General features: G+C 50.9%; 1 protein-coding gene across 1 annotated transcript in view; it reads right to left on the minus strand.

Moving 5' to 3' along the window:
• Window positions 1-11,809, minus strand: part of LOC119389816 (msx2-interacting protein) — a 199,463-nt gene that overhangs the window by 8,641 nt on the left and 179,013 nt on the right. Inside the window, exons 9-11 of the mRNA XM_037657210.2 lie at window positions 11,610-11,755; window positions 10,484-10,675; window positions 1,934-10,167 (exon numbers count right to left, since the gene is read on the minus strand). Coding sequence (XP_037513138.1) covers window positions 1,934-10,167; window positions 10,484-10,675; window positions 11,610-11,755 — 8,572 coding nt within the window. The remainder of the gene's footprint in view (window positions 1-1,933; window positions 10,168-10,483; window positions 10,676-11,609; window positions 11,756-11,809) is intronic.

An 11,809-nucleotide genomic window follows, 5' to 3' on the forward strand; every position in this document is an offset into this window, starting at 1 on the left:
TTGTTAAGAAAAATGAGCCTTTTTGTCATGACCCAACTAACTTGCACTTGAACTAGGAATGTGTGATTGTCCCTTTTTTTTGGTTCAAAGTCAAGTGGAAGCAACTTTGAATAGTAGCAAGAATGAAATAACAGTAGGGTTCGTGTTATAAGTGGTACAACATGTTACGTACTGTGCTTAGCGCATGTAAGCCTGTATAACATGCTTTTAAACTTAAAAAAATAATTAATTGAGGTGAAGGAAATATGTACCGTATTTTCCGGTGTATAAGTCGCACCTTTGTATAAGACGCACCCCCTACTTTTTACGACTTTCGAAAGAAAAAATGATATATAAGACGCACCTTTGTATAAGACGCATCTATTTTTAACTCAGTCGACATGATAAAACACGACCCACGCAGAGTAATAATAATATCTGGGGTTTAACGTCCCAAAACCACGATATGATTATGAGAGACGCCGTAGTGGAGGGCTCCGGAAATTTCGACCACCTGGGGTTCTTTAACGTGCACCTAAATCTAAGCACACGAGCCTCAAACATTTTCGCCTCCATCGAAAATGCAGCCGCCGCGGCCGGGATTCGATCCCGCGACCTTCGGGTCAGCAGTCGAGCGCCATAACCACTAGACCACCGTGGCGGGGCAACCCACGCAGAGTACATTGATTGCGAAATGCGTAGTCACGCACGGCACTGAATATCTGTAAGCAGCAGTTTTATTAAGGCGCAGAAAACCACTATTTATTCTACTGGATTTGAAGCCACATCCTCCGGCCGCACTGTCAAAAGTTCCGCCTCGGTTGGCAGCATCGCTGGGTTGCCGTCGTCAGCCTCTGAGTAACTTTTACGCAGCATTGTAAGCACCTTGAAGCACATCGTTGGAACTGCCTGTACTATGGTGGCTACCATACCTTTAGGGCATTACCAGACTTGGCGAGAACACATAAACAACGAACGCGCCGCACGGTTATCACACGATCGTCGGATACCACCTACACACGCATACAAAACGTAAATGGCGACCGGAAGCCGGAAGCTGCGACTACTGCTGGACTGCAGCGGCGTCTCACACGGAAACTGATGATGATGATAATGAAGTGGTACTTTCGCTTTTGTAATATTGTGATATTGTGGGCGCTACAACGTTGCAGTGGACCGTTGTGGTGCTCTTTTTTATTTATTGCCTCAGTTCTGTGGGCTTAATTCTTCGTTTAAGAACAAACAATTCAAACAGTACAATGGGGCACGCGACAGTGGTGGCTTTTATTGCGGCCGCAATCTCCGTGGGCGCCGCGCTGCTTGAACAGCAAGTAGCTGACATCTAAGATCGCAGCCGCTTCATTGTTACAACAAAATTAGATATATTTTTACGAATGCTCTCGAGCTCAGTTTATCGTACTCATAAATTAAATATAAACAAATTGGTCTCGCAGAATGACTTTTTGCGTATATAAGACGCATCGTTGTATAAGACGCACCAGCGAAAATCTAGGAAAAAAGGTGCGTCTTATACACCGGAAAATACGGTACATTTAACCTTCAAGTGTGGCTTCGCGACAGTGCGAATAATGCCTGTATAATTTATTTCATGACATGGAATTGCCGCAACTGCAGTGAAACCATTTTTACAGAAGGTGATATGCGGTCAAATATACATACATTCGTTCACTTCGAATACTTTGAAATTTCAAATAATCTAAATTTGTGTCTAAGCAAATTGGAATACTGTGATATTCCCTTGAATATTCGAAGTGCCTGAATATTCGCCCGGCCCTAGATCTGTGTTATTGTAGCTTTAATGAATGCAGCTGTGGAGTGAAATGAGGGTTTTCAGAGAATCCACTCACAGGAAAGCTCCAAATGGTTTACAGCCCTGCACAGTATGAACCATCATGACAGGGCATATAGAGTGCCTGTAGGGAGCGAGCCTTACCTTTGACTACGTCTTCAATGGTCTCATCAATGGTGGTCTTGTTGGCTTGCGACATGAGCCGAGCCGACTTCCTGGTCTTGATCTGATGAGCGTCGGATGGTTCTTGCTTGGCGGGTGGCACCTTCTCCTGCCGAGTGTCGTCCCCAGCAACTGCTTCTGATGTTTTAACCACTTCAGCCGTGCTGGACGAGCTGCCATCATGACCTTCCTTCGGGTGCAGACGGATGGTGATGGAGATCTTGCCATGCTGACTAAGCTCGGTGACGTACTCCTTGGTGCAAGCCTCCTTGTCCTCATGCTGGAAGGTCTTGTGCTTGCTCTCGTCGTGCCGCTTCTCATGCTGTGACTCGTGAGCTTTGACCTCGTGTGCCTTGACCTCGTATACCTTGACCTCGTTGGTCTTGGCGTCGCTTGCTTTGGCATCATGGGCCTTGGTGTCATAAGTCTTGACAGTCTCGCTGGTCTTGCTGTCATGAACCTTGCCATCATGGCTCTTGACGTCGTGCATTCTACTGGCATCATGAGATCTCAGCTCATGAGTCTTGGTCTCGTGTAGCCTGGCATCGTGAGCATTGGACTCTGGGAGTTTGCTTTCAAAGGCTGGACACTCGGCGGGTCTCAACTCGTGCGTCTTGCCTTCTTCGTGGATGGTGTGCTCGGCAGTCTTTGGGGCGGGCTCTACATGCCTCTCGAGGTGCTTCTCGGGTGCCACTTGCCAATCAGTACCCCCGAACTGAGTCTCCTCTTCATCTTCGGAATCTTTGAATTCGTACACGTCATATGCACTCGCTGTACTGCCTTTTGTCAACTTGTGTTCGTGTGCTGCTGCACCTTGTCGCGTGCAAATGAAGAGAGGTCGCTGTTCTTTTTGCTTGTCTGCATCTTTGAAATCGTGGTCTTCGCTTCTAAGATCTGACATCTTGTCGAGAGCAGGTGATATGCGACCAGGATGATGCTCTCCAGAACTCTTCTTCTTTCGTCCTCTCCTCTTTTTGGGTTCCTCCTTGTATGGGTCCATGCAGAAATCACCAAGTTTTTCCTCGGGAAGGGTGTTGTCCATGCCGTGCCCACCGGCAAGGCTTGCAGCCGGGGCAGCCGACGAGTCGGTGCTTTCCTTGGACGTGCTGCTGTCGAACGAGAGCCTCAGTCGTTCTTCGTCGTGCTGCTGTGCTTCACTTCCACTATGTGGCGGCTCGGCCTCCATATTGGTAGCTTCGTTCTTGACTTCGCTCGATGGGAATGCAGACGCGTCCTCGGTCTCTGACAACGTGTTCTCGATGTTATCAGACCTTAGACAACGCCGCACTTTGTCAGCAGACGTGGCACGGCCTCTCCTTGCAGGAACTTTAGGGACTTCAGTGACTTCCAGGCGAGGTACAGAGGCCCTTCTCGATTTTGTCTTGCGACCCTTGCGGCTCCCTGTCTTTCGCTTGATGCCCTCTGTTCCTGCCACTGCTGGCTCTGTGGAATGTGCTTGAGTTTCTTCTGCTGAAAGTGTGTTGTCTAACTGTTCACCGGAAGAGTCACCTTCCTGGTGTGCGACTTCGTCTTGATCACCCTCATGTGCTTCGCCAGTTCCAACCGGAGAACTAAGGGTTTCAATTATGTCGAGAATCGGTGCACGATGAGACATGTCATCAAACATCTCTTGATCCTTACTACTGTCGTTCTCAATGGGAACATCGGTCTGGTGCATACTGCTCTGCCTCGAGTCTGCTGTGTCTTCGTTGTTTTCATCCACTGTCTCCGTGTCTTCAGCTTCGTCTTTCAGTTCAGCTGCAATGTCAGGCACAAGTGCAGTCGCCGCGTCGAACAATTCTTCCCGCTTAGTAACTTCAAGGGCCTTGTGCTGTGCAGTTATTGGCTCATCATCCGAAGTTCCGGCTGGAGCACCTGTGGTGTCTGCAGGCTTCTCTTCCATAGACTCCTCTGCAGTAGGAAGAATGGTGTTGTTTTCTGCGAGCGGTGGCCTTGGTTCTTCCTTGGCAGATTGGTACGGGTCAGCTGAAATGCACTTTTCTGGCTGTTCGTACCCTTTGTCACCAATAAACTGGTGTTCTTCATCTGTATCGGACAGGAGCCGCTGATTGGTGCTCTCGGCTCTTGAACTTCGCCGCCGCTTTCGCTTGAACTTCTGCTTTTCGGGTTTAGCTGCTGTGACCCCGGCCATGTCAGACTCTTCTGTCGATGTAGTCTGTGCTTCCGGTTGCAGTACAGCTTTTGTGAGATCAGGAAGCTCTTTGGGTGGCACCGTGCTTGGTTCGGGTTCTTTAGCATCCATGAGCAAAGGTGGCTCTGATGTTACATCCTTTGCTGGCTCTTCCTCAGCTGCTCCACATGTGGAGGTCTCTTCGACAGGGCTCTCTGCAATCTTTTCCAAGAGCTCTTCGTGTTGTTCGTTCTGTTCCTGCTCTTGCTGATGTTGTTGCGGCTGTGGCTGTTGCTGCTGCTGTGGCTGCGACTGCTGTTGCTGCTGCTGCTGCAGAGACTGCAAGGCGTCTGTGAACTCGAGGGCACCGCCAGATTCCCTGCTTTCCTCCTGCGTGAGATCTGGCATGGATGTATCTATTTGCAGGGAGCTCGAGCTCTCATCAGGCAGCAAAAAGCTCATGGACTCCTCGTGCTGTGGCTGGTGATGCTGCACCATGGTGTCGAGGTAGTCTGGCTCCTTTGGAAGTTCTGGGGCAGAGATGCCGTCGTTGCCCATTTCTTGGAGCAGGGCATAGACCGCCAGGTCATCCTCCATCTTTCTTGGGCTGTCAAGCTCGTACGTGTTCTGCTCTTTGTCATCTACCTTGAACTGCTCTGGCCCATCGTGGCTGAGGTAGTGCGGCGGCTCTGAATGGCGGCTCGGCAACTCCTCCGTTGCTACCAGGCTAGAATAGCTGCTGTCTTTCGCTGAGGACACATCCAAAGCATCGGTCTTGGGCTCCTTCTGGGGTGCAACGTCATCGTAAACCTTCTCGTCCTTCATGTGCCACGAGTCCCTGCCAGACGAAAACAGCTCCTCTTCAAGCCGCTTTGTTTCCTTAGCGGCTTCTTCTTCAAAGTGCCTTTCTGCCTGCAGTGGCTTCTCTTCTCTCCTCAGCACACTGTCTCCATCGCCGAATGTACTGGTCTCTTCGGACTGTGCCAGCAACTCCTCTTCGAGACGCCTTGCTTCCTCGGCTATGTCTTCGTCTAAGCGAATGTCCTCAGTGAGCTTGCTGTCTTCATCCATTGCCGCTGGAAATGTTGGAACAGGTTCTTCAATCAGCTCTGGCACTGCAGAGCTCTGAGCAATGACCTCCTCTTTGTGCTTTCGCTTTTTTTCCTTCGACTGCTTCTTTTTCTTCCTGTGCTCTTTGCTTTTCAAGTCTTCCTGTCTCAAGGATGACTCCTTGTTGTCATCATCTTCGCTGAGATGCCTGGTAGACGGTACATCACACGTGACGTCGTCATAGGGCAATCTGTCCATTTCGTCATACTCTTCCTTTTTGTCTGTGGTGGGAAAATCTTGTGCTGCTGCACCTCGAGGCTCGACAGCTTCACTCAGAGCGTCGACGATCTTGTCCAGTTCGGAGTCGCTCTCCCTTTTCACGCTTGATGTTTCTTCTCTTTCCTGCTTGATCTCCTTTACGGGCGAGAACTCTCTCACCACATTGTGCTTGCTGTCCCATGGTGCCTCAGCATGCCTGTCCTTGAGCTTCTCTGCTGGCTTTGATGATGGCTCAAAATCGTAATCCGACAGCTCGGACTTCATTTCCACATCCGAGAAAATGCTTGGCTGCAAAACAGGTGGCGAATTCAGAGTTTGTTTTGGCGAGCCAATGTACTTTGACGACACAGAAGACTCGTCTAACATTTCTCCAACATCCCAGTGCGTGTCGGACCGCTTCTGCGACGATGGAGCAGCCAATGATGACGTACTGGACTTTTCAGTTGACTTCTTCTCTTTTAACTTGGATGACTTTTTAGACTTTTTCCGTTTTTTACTGGAGTGCCTTTGCCTAGAAAGATCCAGGTCTTCTTCATGTTTGGACTCGTCGGTGTCCTTGCTTGGCCGTTTGCTTTTGCTGCTGCTGCTGCTGTGACCAACAGTTTCCTTGGAGTGAGATATGTCCGACTTGGACTCCTCTTGCCTCGATGATCTCTGCTTGACTGACTTGCCTTCGTCTGTTTTCGAATGGCACTCGTCATCGGAGCCTTCAGCATCAGATTTGAGAATGCTAGGCTTACGCATCGCTTTCTTCTTGAGCTCTTTCCTCTTTAGCGATCTACTGATGTCTGCGTCTGAACTCTCTATGTCAGATTTTCCGTGCCGAGACTTGTTGGACTTCTCAGAGGAGTGGCGCTGCTTTCGCTTTTGTTTTCGAGATGCCGCCATCAAGTGAGATGGTTCGTCAGAGTCTGAGGTTTCGACATCAGAGATGTCCACCTTTCTCTCCTTGCACTTGTTGAAGGCTTCCTTGTACGATTCCACCTCGGAGTCGGAGCAGAAGTCGCTGCTGTCATCGTCCTTGTGCAAGAGTCGCATCGCAAACGATTGTTCGTTTTCGTCGGACGAGCTCTCGATGACCAGCTTGCGCTTCTTGGTGAGTTGTTTGGACTTGTGAGGTGGTCTCGACTTGCCCTCGGAGTCGGAGGAGTGGTGACTAGAAAGATCTGAATCCCGATCGGAGTCCATGTCCGCAGACTTCCCCTTCTTGGCACGACTCTGCTTGAGCCGGCTGAACTTTTGCCGCATTGTTTCCATGTTTGCTTGATCTTTCAGTGTTTGGTTCTGGCTCGAACGTGCCTTCACCTTGTCGTACATGGAAAAATAGACAGGCTCATCATCCAGGAAGCAGAAGTCGGACGCCTGAGGGGCCGATGCAGAATTGCTTTCGCTTTTGCTCTTGGACTTTGATTTCGAGTCCCTTGATTGTTCGCTTGTCGACGAAGTACGCTTCTCGGACCTAGACTTTTCCTTTTCAGAGCGGTCAGACCCATGCTCTCTCCGTTGCTTGGAACTGCTACTGCTGGTTCCCGCGTGAGACCCAGAAGAAGATCCGTGCTTCGAATCTTGGCCTTTCTCTTTACTCGACTCCTTTTCCTTAGGCCGGTCGCGTGACTTTTCCCTACTGTCCCTCGACTTTGACGATTTCTTGTCGTCTTTGCTTTTAGAGCTATCGCGTCTGGACTCTGACGATGGTTTCGTATCCTGCTTGTCACCGGACTCGTTTTTTGACGAGGAGGATGAGTGCGATTTTTCCGTTCGCTCTGATTTGAAAGATGAAGACGATGAGGATGACGACTTCTCAAGTCGCTTCTCAGATTTCTTTGAGTGTGAAGAGCTCGACTTGTTGGACGAGTGGCTTTTGTCGAAGCTGTCTCTGTCACGCGAGGAATGCGACAGCTTTGGCCGCTTTGCATCTGGCTCCATGGACCGTCTTTCATCTTCACTTCTATTCCAGGTGGCTTCTGGGGGAATTTCGAGGTAGGCATCACTCGATCGAGATGATTTTGCAGAGTCAGACTCGTTGCTGTCGACGGACGACACTCTCTGCTTGACTGATGCCAGTGGAAGGGGTGCGGGTAGGTCCAAAGAGTCGTGAGAGTGCGAATCTCTTCTCTCTTTGTGTGACGCCGAATTGCAAGAAGCATCCGAAGTGTTGTGATGCTCCCTTAGTGAGTTCTTTGAGGAAGACGACTGATGTTCTTTCCGGGACTCCTTCTTGATGCTGATGTCCTTGTGCACCTCCTTCTTCACACTTGGTTCCTTTACAGCGGCGGGCTCCAGCTTCACCGCACACGGCTCTCGACTCCTACTATCTTTCCTTGTAGGAACGGTCTCTGACCCAGGCTCTTTCTTCACCACGGCCAGAGGCACCGGTGGAGCGGGAGTTCGTGGCGGACTCTGGAAGGGTTCCTGCTTGACCACAACCGGAGGGGAGGAGTCCCGCCGTAGTAACGAAGAAGCTCTCGGCGACACCTCTTTCTTTACCACAACCGCAGCAGGGGGTGACAAAGGTGTGGCAATTCGAGGTGGGCTCTGGAATGGCTCCTGTTTCACTGCACAGGGTGGCGAAGATTCTCGCCGCAGTATGGAGGGTGGAACAGTTCTTGTGGGAGTGTCATTGTAAGACGTCGCAACCATCAGCGGCACGTGTTTCGGATGAGGCTCCGGCGCTGTCAGGGGGGCTGGAGCTGCTAATGTCTGGCTTGTGGTGCACTGAGAAGGACAATTAGGAACTGTTTGGCTAGGGGACGCTCCAGGAGCAGCGGTGCTTGCATGTGTGAAGCTTGGACTAGAGGCGCCCTGGGGCAGAGTGGTAGCAGTGGCGGGAGTGCACGAAGAAAAGCTCAGCGAAGGAAGGGACAATGGAGTTGAGAACTCCTTGGCGGCTGCCTTGGTACGAAACAATGGCTTGGCACTGCTCGAGCAAAGGTCGAGCTTGACATCCTTCGGCTCATACTTCTCATTGATATGCTCCAGCCGCTTGGAGTCCTGGTCCAGGATGGTGGTTTTGGCCAGCAGGGTCTTCATTATTTCCGACGGCTCGGCACGAAACTCTTGAGAAAGAGCTGGAAATCTTGGCCTCTTCTTGATGTTGTACTTGTTGTAGTCAATCGTCACCGGTGCTGGCGTCTCTACGGCGGTACCAGCCAATGAAGGGCCCGTAAATGTTCGAGTGGGTCCCGTGAGGGCATTGTACCTCTCATCGAGTGCCCTTATCTGCTCATCAAAGGACGGACGATTTGGGGATGGTAGCGAGCCTTCAGAGTCGGAGGAGCTCTCAGGCAGCTTGGAATCGGAAGGGCCCTTCAGACCCTTGGGGGATGGACTTGGAGAGAGAGCCTCGGGCACAGTTTCTGGTGGGATGACCTCCGCTGGCTTTTCCTCGACTGGCTTCTCGGGCCTAGCAAGGGCTTCTGGGAACACGGGCCCGTTCTTGGTGTTCAAGGCACTCAGGGGTGAACAGTTTCCACGTGGGCTCTGCGAGTTGGCCATTGGGGACGCAGTCACACCAGGGGATGTCTTGGGTGACCGCAGAGTAGCTGCGAACTTGGGCAGGGGCAGGGACATTGGGCCGGACTCGAGAAAAGACCATGTCCGAACTAACGGCGGTGGGTTATCACTCGAAGAGGACACTTCGTCGATGCCGTCTTCACCGTGCTTGTTGGACAAATGCACCATCAAGGATGCGTCCGATCCCACCTCACTGTCCGTCGATGAGACCAGGCTCGGGTCTGAATGCACCTTCTTTGCACGGAGGTAACTCACGGTGGAGGACACCCTGTTGTGGTCAAACCGCCGCCTTGGGTCGATCTGCTTCCTTGCGTTCTGTAACAGCTCGCCCACCCTGACACTTGGCACTTCCACAGAGAACTTTGTCTCGAAGCTGCCCACTGTCCTACAGTTCGTGGGCAGCCTCTTGGACACAACGCTGGGAATGTCCTTGGCAGGCCGCGAACGGCTTGTTGCTGCAGATGTGTCAGTTGGCAAACCCTTCCCTTTCTTTCTGGTAGCTCCATCAGCGTTCGGGGAGCACTCGCCATCGCTGGAGCTTAGGATGTCTTGCACCTGCTTCGAAAGGTGCTTGCTGTCAGATCGTATGGACAGCTCTTCGTCACCTTCGGCACAGTCAGTGTCACTGCGGCTGTCCTCCGGCCGTGAGCCACCTGAGCTCTCCTTGAGCCCTAATAAGCGTCTCTTGCGCTCCAGTTGTGATGGGGAATCGCTTGTCGAGTTAACGTCCTCGTCCCTCCTCACACGACTGCTGCTGCAGCTGCTGCTGCGTATGCGTTCTGCTCCAGAGTCCTGAAACGCCTCCAGCTTGCTGCACACAGAAGCCAGTGGCAATTCCTTGGAGTCCGACTTGGGAGGTCCGTCTAATGAACGCCGCCTTATGTCTCGCACGTCCACAAGCACATCCTCCGGATCCAAAGCCATGTCCCTAACCACTGGGCTCCGGGAGGATGACCGGCCAGGGCTAAGCCGGTGGCGCTGAGAAGGCCGCTCCTTGGACGATCCCTTCTTAGAGCCCTTGACTGACGGTGGTGGGGACCGGCTGTGATGCCGGGACTGCGGTGGCGACTGGCTATGGTGGCTCTCCTGATCACTCGTCGAGTTGCGGTGCTTTTTGATGCTGCTGCTCGTCTTGCGGGGCGCCCAGTCAGCAGTGCCCAAGACTCCGTCTATGTGCTTGAGGCGCTCCGCCCGTTCTTCGTATGGGGCGATATCTTCTAAGCTGTCGTCTTTGTCCGAAAACCTAGTAGAAGAAAAATATAGTGGGTCTTGTGAGTTTCAAGCACAATGTAAAGTAAGCAATCTTCAATGCTACACTTAGTTCACGCAGCCTGAAAACTCTGAAGGAGTTTCTTGTGAGAAAATGCAGCGTTCTTCGAATCGCGTTACTTCTTTAGCCCCTTGCACTATAGACAGGCACAGAAGCCACGATAATTATTTTGTCAAAGCCTGTTCTGCAAAAACCTTTCAATACATGCTTGTCGTGTTAGATACAGAGGAGAAGTTTCCCATCACCTTTAGCAGCATGCATGCACTTTGCGCAACGTAATTGTGCTCACCGGTGTCTCCGATCGCACAACTCCTCTTGGTAGACGGTGCCATCATAACGCAGCCCGAATGGTTGGCCTCGACCTCGACTGTTGTAGGTGCCTCCTCGTTGCAGGCCGCGGCTGGGACCCCGCCCAGCCGGGCGCTGCTGGGCTTCGTAGCGACCGTAGCCACGGCCATCAAAGGCTACACCCCGGCCGTCCCTGCAAAAAATATAGTGGTAGGGAGTTCATGGACAATCCACGGACAAGTTGGTCAATGTCTAACTATGAGGACAAGAAGATTTCATCAACGATTATGATACTCTGTAATGCAATAGATGGCTTGCACTGATGTCACTGAAAGCGCCGGGTTGGAGCACCAGCATGTGGGACCGTGATGTTTCCGATGTCACATTCAGGTTATCGAAACATCACACGCGGGTTATTTCATTATTCACGCACAGCGACGTTCCTGCCGCGTCTTTTTCACATAGACGCAAATTGTTTGTCATCAAAGCCGCCATCGTGGAGTCCCAGTTCCCTTCAGAAGCTGCCTCCATGACATCATGTGCAAGCCATCTATATTTGAGCACAGCTGTTTATGTGTTTAGATGTTTATATCTACGTGGTAGCAATTTCTTTCTGCTTCGGTGGTGTAAACCTCCAGACTCTGGTGTAAGCGTCAAGGACGCTTCCTCGTCAACTGTAACTTCTGGCAAGCGGTCAAGGTGGGATTTTTTTTTACAGTTTTGGTACCAAAAAGTTATTTCTGCCAGCTTTCTTTAACACTTCCACTTGTTTTTCAGTCGTAAAATTTTGCGTGGAGGCCCCTCTATATTTATGCCATCTAGAATGGGGCTTCTGTATGTGGTCAAAAATTTTATTGCAGCCGCCCTTTAGTCCCATCTATGACAGAGCGGCAGACAGCCAGCTTTTGTTTCTGCACTTGCTACCTTTATCAATTTACATCTCTCTAGAAAGAAGGAAAGAAAAAAAAGAACCGTGAAACAGAATAAATATCTTAGTATTCGCTACATTAGAAGAGCAATCTAGTAATTGGTGCTTGAGCCAACATTTCTTTTTTTTTTTTGCAATCCTTCCTTTGTGTTGCTACTCAGAAGACAAAAACAAAGGGTGTAGGGATATGATTACCAACCTTGTAAACCTCTCGTCTCGTATCACGTCAAACTCCTGCCGACGTTCCCTCCTTCCTTCCCAGACCCGGTCATTCTGGAGAACTTGACCAGACATTTCAATCTTGTCGAAGAAAGCATTCTGACACTCACGACTAGCAAAATCAACCTGCGGAACAGGGGGAAAAAAGAAAGCGAGAGTGGAGATTTGTCAAAACTCGGA

The sequence above is a fragment of the Rhipicephalus sanguineus genome, chromosome 4 (assembly GCF_013339695.2).
Source record: "Rhipicephalus sanguineus isolate Rsan-2018 chromosome 4, BIME_Rsan_1.4, whole genome shotgun sequence".
Lineage (NCBI taxonomy): Eukaryota > Metazoa > Arthropoda > Arachnida > Ixodida > Ixodidae > Rhipicephalus > Rhipicephalus sanguineus.